This window comes from Anarrhichthys ocellatus, unplaced genomic scaffold (genome assembly GCF_004355925.1).
Source record: "Anarrhichthys ocellatus isolate YVR2014 unplaced genomic scaffold, GSC_Weel_1.0 scaffold35, whole genome shotgun sequence".
In the NCBI taxonomy this organism is placed as follows: domain Eukaryota; kingdom Metazoa; phylum Chordata; class Actinopteri; order Perciformes; family Anarhichadidae; genus Anarrhichthys; species Anarrhichthys ocellatus.
Window position 1 is genome coordinate 2,350,789 of NW_022280065.1, and position 10,051 is coordinate 2,360,839.

The 10,051-nt window shown below is 43.2% G+C and overlaps 1 protein-coding gene across 4 annotated transcripts in view; it reads left to right on the forward strand.

Moving 5' to 3' along the window:
* Positions 1-10,015, forward strand: part of ash1l (ash1 (absent, small, or homeotic)-like (Drosophila)) — a 29,560-nt gene extending 19,545 nt beyond the window's left edge. For 3 of the 4 annotated variants that reach the window (XM_031866435.1, XM_031866437.1, XM_031866436.1), the window contains 12 exons: positions 459-625; positions 729-881; positions 1,148-1,202; positions 1,611-1,743; positions 2,966-3,235; positions 3,646-3,732; positions 3,826-3,916; positions 4,493-4,631; positions 4,778-4,950; positions 5,309-5,475; positions 6,019-6,520; positions 7,572-10,015. In XM_031866435.1, coding sequence (XP_031722295.1) covers positions 459-625; positions 729-881; positions 1,148-1,202; positions 1,611-1,743; positions 2,966-3,235; positions 3,646-3,732; positions 3,826-3,916; positions 4,493-4,631; positions 4,778-4,950; positions 5,309-5,475; positions 6,019-6,520; positions 7,572-7,663 — 2,029 coding nt within the window. In that variant the 3' untranslated portion in view covers positions 7,664-10,015. The remainder of the gene's footprint in view (positions 1-458; positions 626-728; positions 882-1,147; positions 1,203-1,610; positions 1,744-2,965; positions 3,236-3,645; positions 3,733-3,825; positions 3,917-4,492; positions 4,632-4,777; positions 4,951-5,308; positions 5,476-6,018; positions 6,521-7,571) is intronic. The other variant, XM_031866438.1, reaches the window with a different exon arrangement.
* Positions 10,016-10,051: the final 36 nt, after the last annotated feature.

The window sequence follows — 10,051 nt, forward strand, 5'->3', positions numbered from 1 at the left end:
ACACACACACACACACACACACACACACACACACACACACACACACAAAGTCAATACATAAGTGAAACAAAACTAAACCGTTTCAAATTTTGACACAAGGGAAATTCTATTCTGTTGCTAACGTTTCAGGTCTACTAGGTGTCAAACTTTTTGACAAAGTGGTTAAAAAATGCGCATTGATGGTAGATTGCTGACACATTTCTTAAGTTCTTCAATTTAAATGTAAAATATAACTTGTTGAACTATTACTTCTGAAATATTTTAGTACAAAACAACATTTGGTTACATTTTCTGAATCAATTAAATCAAACGCATGTGATTTTTGCTCTCAATCACCGTACTTCCTTAACAGAATGGTGGAGTGGTATTAAGATTTTGAAAGTGTGGTGAGAGTTGATGTTGGCACTCACAGACACATGCCACCTTCACACGTTTGTCCCCTCTGCCTCAATCATCAGGAACTTTGTGCTGAAGCACAGCGTGTTTCTCCTGAGGAATTGGGAGAAGATGAGGGAGAAACAGGAGCTGCTGAAGAGAGAGGGTGAGCGAGAGAGGGACGCCAGCAGCCTGTCCTTGTACACGCGCTGGGGAGGAGTGATCCGTGACGATGGCAACATCAAGTCAGGTGAGTGTACAGCCTTAGAGGTGTAAACATACAGCATGTGGTCTGAAATGAGGCGAGATTGTGTAAAAAAACGTCACCCATAATGCTCATGCCCCGTTTCTAGACGTGTTCCTGACGCAGTTCTCGGCGCTGCAGACGTCGCGGTCGGTTCGCACGCGGAGACTCGCCGCCGCTGAGGAAAACACAGAAGTCACGCGCACTGCTCGCCTCGCACACATCTTTAAGGAGATTTGCGACATGATCACCAGCTACAAGGGTTAGTGTCTGTAGTGTCGATATATATTCAGTATGTGCCCACACTGGTGTGCGTGTGTGTGTGTGTGTGTGTAAGCACCAGTAGAGCCCTTTCTATTGTACTATTCTATTAAATATTGTCATTAGTGTGACCTCGAGCTTCATCTGAGGTCTCATCAGTCCTCCAAACACATCTGTTAGCGCCTCTAATACCTAATGTCCACTGAATGATTAGGCTCTGTGATTAAAACACGATGACAGGAGTGTTATTCTTCTGTCTTCCCTCAGATTCAGCCGGCCAGACACTTGCTGCTCCGCTGGTGAACCTCCCATCCAGGAAGAGGTAAGTGTGTGTAAAAGTGCAGACCTTGCATTTTGTCTGGTTCATTCATAATATTTTACTGTTTACCAGACAGCAGTGTTGTTGCTTTATCTGGTCCATCAGTGTACAGCACCCACACAGTTTTATCTCGAGCCACACATTTCAGCCGTGACAGCCTGTGCTTTGATTCTTTCCAGTATTGCGTCACTTTGAGTCAAAACAATAACAGCTCCTTTAGCTACATGGTACAAATACTGTCATGGTTGGCCACCACTGAGCCATACTTCACATCTCTATAGACTCAATGATTTACAAGCACTACATTTTTTTTAAGTAGTGTTGATTTTGTGGATGCTCAGACAAAAGGTCTTAAATGTTTTCAAACCAGATATGCAGAGACTAATCCTGCTGTTTTTTGTGTACCATAAGGAACAGCCAGTACTATGAGAAGGTGTCTGACCCTCTGGACCTGAGCACCATCGAGAAGCAAATCCTCACGGGCCACTACAAGACTGTGGAGGCGTTTGACACCGACATGCTCAAAGTGTTCCGAAATGCTGAGGTAGGCAGGTGTCCCACCGGTTGCTAACATTGCTGTTTGTGTCTGTTTACATACATCACTTCATAGCTCTGTCAGTTGAGCTGCAAATGTTGCTGGTAGGAGAACTGAATATTTGAAAGGAGACTTTAGAAGTTAGCAGGGCTGGGTATCGTTTAAAATACCAATACCAATACCAGTACCCTTAAAGTGATACAGGTACCAACAGATCATTCATCATGTGAATGGAAGCTGTTTTTGTGAGAAAGAAAGTACTTCCCCCGGAGCAGGGGCTTACTTTACAGTTGGAACTATCTTACAGGAACTAAATTGAGTCCCTGGTTCCTCTGGCCAAAGCTCAGGTTTAGATCCAGGTTTAGAGTCCAAGATGATCTTGATCTCTTTGGAAAGTTCCTACAGAGAAAAGGCTCTAAAGGGTAAACCCACAGCCTAGAGAGTCATCATTTATAAGTTATCTATCAAACTAAATGCATAATCGATGTCATAGATCTTCTCTGCCTGTCAGATTTATGTCAACAATCATTAGAAAGATCAGTGTGATAATTGCATGAAGGCTAAGCCTGCTGAAGCATCCAGTCTTCATCATTTAATAACACTTATCACAAGAACACTCGAGTCTCTCGAGTTTAATCCCAGAATCTTAAGAGCCCAATCAATATCAAAAAGCCTCATCAAAAGCATCATTCAAGCTGTTACTTTGCAGCTCTAATACATTTTCCCTCCCACTCACTCAGTTCATTTATTTTTTCCTGCCTCGCACACAAACACCTCCCAAATGGGATACAACTTCCTGACTGCTGATCCTCTGCTTATATGTTACAGGCCCTTTTGATTTACATCCGTATCGCTTAAACATTTAAACAAGTGCCACTTGAAACCTCTCAGAGGAGTTTACTCTTCAAGTCATAGAAGTCTGAAGTGGACGTCTAAATTAGATTCACCCTTTGGTTCCAAGACCCTGCCAGACTAAAAATAGCATGAGGGGAAAGTGGTTTATTGTTAAATTTGAGAGCTGTGAAATTCTGGCGGCTGCAGAGACAGCGTTGAATGTCTCTGTGCATGCTTCTGCTTTTTTATATACATGATATCTCTTTATGCAGTTTTGAGGTCTGTTGTCTTTGTGTCGTACGTCAGAACACACAAATTAACAAAGATGATTTCCTGTAAATTCATTGTTTTTGGCAAAAAAAACAACTATTTAAAACTGGTCTTGTTTTCCCACCAGAAATATTATGGCAGGAAGTCATCGGTCGGCAGGGACGTTTGTCGCCTGCGTAAAGCCTACTACAGCGCACGTCATGAAGCTGCTGTCCAGATAGACGAGATTGTAGGCGAGACGGCCAGCGAGGCCGACAGCTCGGACTCGCTGGAGCGTGACCATGGCCACCACGGAGGAGGAGGTCCAGGGCCGCACGACAAGGACGACGACGTCATCCGCTGCATCTGTGGAATGTACAAGGATGAAGGCCTTATGATCCAGTGTGAAAAGTGCATGGTAAGAAGTGAAGCGATGTGTCTAACACACATAACTGAAAAAGATTGGATGACAAATCTACATTTATAGTAGCTTAGAAAGAAAGTTGGATTTCCCATCATATCTTTTTTGTCTCACTGGCGAATCAGTTGCACCTGTTTTGGTGAGCGCATTCTCTAGAGGAGAGTGCATTCAGTCCTCCTGTTATTTTTATGAAACAACAAGGGTTAAAGATATTGATTGAGACGACCACAGTTGCGAATCAAGGAGGTTGTTACAAATGTGTTTTTTCTTCGTTAGTAATGCAGGTTCAGAACATAACCGTTATTCTCTTCAGAGTGAGTCACTGTCAATACCAGCTCGGGAGTAATTGATTCAACTGTGCATTTGTGTTGCATTCACGTGATTCAACAATTGATTGGTCTCTCTAGGTGTGGCAGCATTTTGACTGCATGCGGCTGGAGACCGAGGTGGAGCACTACCTGTGTGAGCAGTGTGACCCTCGGCCTGTAGAGCGGGTACGTCTATCCCCTCAAAACAGCCGTGAATGCTGAACCTCAGTCTCACCACCCTGATCCATCTGATCTCACTCATATGTGGTGTTGTTACAGGAAGTTCCCATGATACCCCAGCCTAGCTATGCCCAGGCGGGCTCTGTCTACTACATCTGCCTCCTCCGAGATGATCTGCTGCTACATCAAGGTATAGAAGCCAGTCCTTCAATCCTTCAATGTTTACATCCATGTTTACTAGCTTGCTGTGATCTTCCTTTTCTGGTCCATTGCTGTATTTTTTTGGCACATTAAAGCCAGTTGTAGACTAGTGAAATAGTGTGAAACCATTGGCAGGACTGTGACTTGCATCACCCACGTGAAGCAATACACAGTGTGCATATGCCAAACAAAACGGGGACCCACTCATGGAAAAATCTGCTCCATGGTGTTACTAGAGGTCAGAAACTCCGCAGAGAGCCTTTAAGTTTCTCTTTAAGCTATGTTTATTACAATTTAGGCAATTCAATTACATTTAATTATAAACAACAGGCCTTGTATTGTCGCACAGGGTTGAAGTGAATTTTATGTTTCCTATGCAACCTTTTTTTTTACCTATAAACGTTTTGAAGTGCCGAAATGTGATCCTTTCCAACTCCGGAAAACAATTGTTACTGCACTGTGACGTTCAACACTCAACCTGTCAGTTTACTTCTGTATCGAGGAGCCAACTTCTTGTAATATTTCACCGTTGCAGACCAGAAACCTGTCTGTGTCTTGTGTGCAGGTGATTGTGTGTATCTGATGAGAGACAGCAGGCGCTCACCTGAGGGACAGCCTGTCAGACAGTCTTACCGTCTCCTGTCTCACGTCAACCGAGACAAACTCGACATCTTCCGAATTGAGAAACTCTGGAAGAATGAAAAGTAAGTTCATCAAATGTAGGACTTTGAACAACTAGCATGAAGTACTGTAGATACCTGCCGGTGAGAATAGATTATTATTGTGCTCATCAAGTTGCATTACGGTGTTTAACTCGCTGGTCTCTTCTGTGTCCACTCAAACTCTAAAGGGGTGAGAGATTTGCCTTTGGCCACCACTACTTCCGTCCCCACGAGACGCATCACTCTCCATCACGGCGATTTTACCAGAACGAGTTATTCCGCATGCCGCTCTACGAGATCATCCCCCTGGAGGCAGTGGTGGCAACCTGCTGTGTCCTCGATCTCTACACTTACTGCAAAGGTGAGAGGAAACTCACACATGAGCCATCTGGATGGAGTGTTTTTTTACCGATTGAATTAGTCATTCTTTCTGAGGTTTCTTTGTTGCTCGAGTAAAGCTCAGTAAATTGTACACGCAGGTATATGGGTTATACCCACCTCTTTTTCTGGCGGTATACCCGCCTCGGCCAAAAAATAATTGTACTATATATGAGAGCATACCCACTTGCTCCTTCATAACCTTTCTATCTACCAACAACCACTACACCACTGACCTCAGACATGCTCGAACAAAAACATAGTGGAACAACTATACACTGTTTTCACATTTTATGATGACATAAGTTCCTGGCTAATACAAAATGTGTTCCTTCCTACAGGACGGCCGAAGAGCGTAAAAGAGCAGGATGTGTACATCTGTGATTACCGCTTGGACAAGTCTGCTCACCTGTTCTATAAGATCCATCGGAACCGCTTCCCAGTCTGCACCAAGCCGTACGCCTTCAACCACTTCCCCAAGCGGCTCGCACCCAAAAGAGACTTCTCGGTGAGAGTGGTGGGGGTGCTGCACTGGGATCTGGTTACTGATTTATAAACACTGAAAGATATTTTAAGAGTGGAGGTAATATTACAGCCCAGGGCACATTTCCCTTCGGCACCTCAGAAAACAAATGAGAGAACCTGCAACTGCTTTTTGTTGTTTGCAGTGAGCCACATTCAAGTATCTGTGGAATGTTTTGTGAATTTTGTTATGTTGACAACTAATTATGTCCCATGTAAATTGTAATGCTAATAGACTTGAGGAGAGTTCAGTTTAGTTTGTTTTTGCTTTCATGGGGGACCGGATGGATAAGTTTCACTCCATTAAATTAGTCCAGGGCTGTGTCGGGTAAACCTCACAGAAAACTAAATTAAGACGACTCTCCTAAACTTCTCCTGTGATTTATAAACTATGATGCACTGATTTTATTGTCCATTTGCAAACCCTAACCATCAGAAACCAAAGTCAGCTAAATTAGATACAAAATACTTGCAAATACTGTTTGACCCGGGACTAATTGTGATTTTTTTTTTTTTTTTTTTTTTGCAGCCTCACTACGTTCCTGACAACTACAAGAGGAACGGAGGTCGTTCTGCCTGGAAGAGCGAACAACCCAAAGGAGCCGCAGGCTGCGAGGACGACGGCTCTTCCTGCGACCGGGGCGACGACTTCCCACCCGAAGCTGAAGATGGGAGAGGAGGAGAAGAGGACGACATGGACACGAATCCAGACGAACCTGAACTTCTTTCAGCTAAGCACAGAAGAGCGGAACGGGAAGGGGAAGGGGAGGCCGACGAGGACGGAGACGAGAAGGACGACGAGGACGACGAGGACGGGCAGGAGTCTGAGGAGTGCAAGGAGCTGGAGGACAGTTCTGCAGAGAGGATAGGAGAGATGCTCGAACTCCCGTCGTCGTCCGCCTCCTCGCCGCTGCACCACTCAGTGCTGGGCAGGAGGGAGGCCCAGAGGGAACGGCTCAACAAAATTCTGCTGGATCTGCTGCACAGAACTCCCAACAACAATGGTGAGGGAGCGGGAACAAAGCAGGGGGGTAGGTCATCAGATAATTTAGGGTTTTTAAGTTTCACATCACTTGCATCATTTAAACATTTTTGGATGAAACATCTTTTACACTGTTTCTAAATGGTTAAACTCAAAGTTGGGGCAAATAACTGCTTTAGAGGGAGTGGGGGATAGAGAGTGAGCAACATCTGCAGCTCACATTTAGCTGTTATTCATATTTGTGTTAAACTCTTTTTGGCATTCATCTAACAGATGGCAGTCTCTGTTTTCGGATCTGTTGCTTTCTCTGAGTTCCCTCCCATGCAGTGTGTCAGTCCGTTGTCATTGCTTCAATCTGCTGACAGTATTACAAAGAAGTATCTAAATCTAGACCAACTTTTAGCACTTAACATTCAATAGCTAATCTTAGTGTATCGAGAAATAGTCTGGTGAGCGAAAACCAACAATGAATCGATCCTGCTGACAAGTGTTGCTGGTGTAGCCGATGCCTGATACAACTTATTCCTCTGTGCCTTAGACCTCTACCGTTGTTCAAAAAACTATTCTTTGTGAGAAACGGTGGCTGAATCTGTAGGCAATGGGACAACATTTTGGCATAGATAGTTTGCGTTTGTAGTCTGGCGAGCAGTCTTTGATAGAATGCAGGTTAACAGTCCGATTGGAGAGCGAAAGAGCAGGAACGCATTGGTCGAAATGTAATCTTGGAACTATCTAGCTAAATCATCAAATCATCTAAGAGGCGTATCCGTCCTCCGACCGATAGCCGATGGGTTCAGAGACTGGAGTGTGACGAGGCAACAGACTTAACACATTAATGCAGCAGCCTGAAGCACTGAGGTAGAGTTTGCTGACAAAGAAACAAATTCATTTCTATTTCTTATTTGTGGATTACTCGTAGCACACCTGTCAGGTGGTTTCAGATAGCCACAAACAGTTTTTGAGCACTTTGAAGCTTGATACACCAGTAACAGAAGAGACACCTTTGCTTAACTTTGATTACTTTGATTAAATTACTCTGTGTCAGCTGTTTCTTAGCTCTAATCCTCCCCCCCCCCCCCACCCTCCTGTTCTTCCAACAGCCATAGATATCTCCTATCTCCTGGAGGAGGGCGCAGGCCGCCGGCTACGGCGACGGACGCTCGGATTCGGTGATTTCGTGGGCAGAAAATAACTTTGCTACGTGCCTGTCAAGCACACTGCCTTTCCTGTTTGTGAGCAAGGGGCAGAACATGGAGAGACAGCGAGAAGGGAAACGCTGCATTGTTGGTTGGCCGACCATTAAGGACCACAATGCGTCCCTGGGGGCCTCTTCCAGGTTACCTCTTCCAAGACTGGTCATCTCAACTCTGAGAGGGTGGAGGGGGTTTGGAAGCGCTGACTCCATGGCAATTTCAGCTTTTCAAGAGTTCTCAAGGAGCCAGAAGAGAGAGCTGACCCAGACTTCTTGCTTGTTTAAGTAGTATGATGCAAAACCTTTTTTTTTTTTTTTTTTTTTTTTAATGACCATAGGAGAAATAACCCATGCACTTAATTGCATTGAATATTACAGACATGGGCAGATGAATTCCCCTATCAAGCATCGTAAATGAACCAAGTGGTACTGAATAGGGAGGGATAGATGGGAGTGATGGTTTCAGTCAGTGGGGACGTGAATGCTGCAGATTTGTTCCCCCTAGTGGGACCTAGCTGCAATGACAAAGTATAACAGGAGAGAAGATCAGCGCCGGGACACATGGGGGAGAGAATGGCATAGGAGAGATGTAAGGTGAGCGGTGTGCTCACATGCTGCTCGTGAGAAAGACAGAACGAGGGTGGTGAACTGCACTTTTGGTACCATGGATATTGTGATGCTCTGTGTAATGTATCTATAACGAAAACACACTAACACTCTCACAGTATTAGATGATGCAGTCTGGAGAAAAACACAAAAAAAAAAGCGAGTTTAAAAAGTCTATTATCTTTTTCCTGTTATACAGTAGTAACTCATTTAGGAACAGAAGAAGCCGAGGGGGCGTGTTTGGGTTTTTTTTTTAGGGAGGGGGAGGGGGAGATTGAGTGTGCGCTTTTAGTCAGTCAAAGTGTCTTGTTGAGGTTTTCATTTTAATCTTTTGATTTTCTTACGAGGCAGTCAGCTTCGCCCGTCTTAACATGATTCACCAGCTTAACTAAATCAGGCGTTTCGGGGGGACACCGGCTTCAACTGTAACGCCTTACACAGCCGTGCTCTCCGACTGCCTTGTGTGCGAGTGTGTGTGTGCGCGTGCACACTTAACGTGTGTCTGTACTCTGCCAGATTTCTTGAAGATATACCTTTTTCAAAAAAAAATGGAGAAAAAAAAATTAAGGGCTCGATGGCAATTAACAGTTTTAAGAAAACTATGGAGAAACAATACTTAACATGAAATGTATCGTGATGGTCATATTTTCTTATCTCCTGTGAGACGGGTGGGGCGGTGTATATTGGGAGGGTAAAGAGACTTGAGACTTTTTCTTTCTTTAGAATATGTTCCTGATTGCCATGGAGAATGTTTTAAAAAGAAATTGTGATATTTAATGAGATTTCTTTTCCCCCCAAAATGCCTCTGCTGAAAAGGGACAGCCTGCAATGTCCCAGTGCGGTTAACAAGAACGAGACACTGACGGAGGGAGAGCGGGGGAACGGACAGCTGTACAGTGCCAAGTTATGTAAATACACACACTTACATTGAGTGTCTCCAAAAGCAATATCTTGAAAAATGGATTTTGTTTATTATTGTACTGTACAGGACTCAGCCCTAAATGTATTATGATTATTATAATATTATAATTTCTTCCGTTTGTATTACTATAATGAAGACACTTAAGCTCGGAGGAAAATGATTTTTTTAATGTCCAGAAAAAGCTCACCAGACCTGTCCGGACGACATAGATACTTAAGCTGAGTTTTCGTTGCCTATTAATGAAATTCGTCTATGTACTGCATGAGCGACAAGAATGTCAAGTGGACACAGAAGGCATTGGGATGACAGTGACTCCGCAACGACACCTTTGTCACTGAATATTGTTAATAATATTACTTTTTAAGGAGAAATGTACTCCTTGTTTTTTGCTGCAAAGTGTTGAACACTAAAAAAACAAACCAACATAAAAATGTTATGATATTTTTAAACGTTGACTGAAACAAAAGTAAAGCTGTCAACCCAATATCACGTTATTATTTTTGTTTTATTTTCAAATAGGAAATGGTTCCGTTTTGTGATAGCGGTCATCGTATGATGCTTGTACTTGTATTTGTGTGTTTTTGTGTGATTCGTTTAGTTCTTTTTAGACAATCACAAAATAAGATGCAAGCATTGTAAATGGCAGACTGGCGGACATTTTGTGATGTGTACAGTTTGTCAAAAAACTTCTTCCACTCGTTAAAAGTTTGTAATTATGATTCTTAAGTCATGAAAAATGCTGTTGGTTTTTACTTTTTGTTTTATATTTGTTTTTTTTGTTTGTTTGTTTTTTTAATAAAAAGCACTACATTATTGTGAATACACTTTATGTTGTTGTGCTTTTAATATTCCTTAGATAA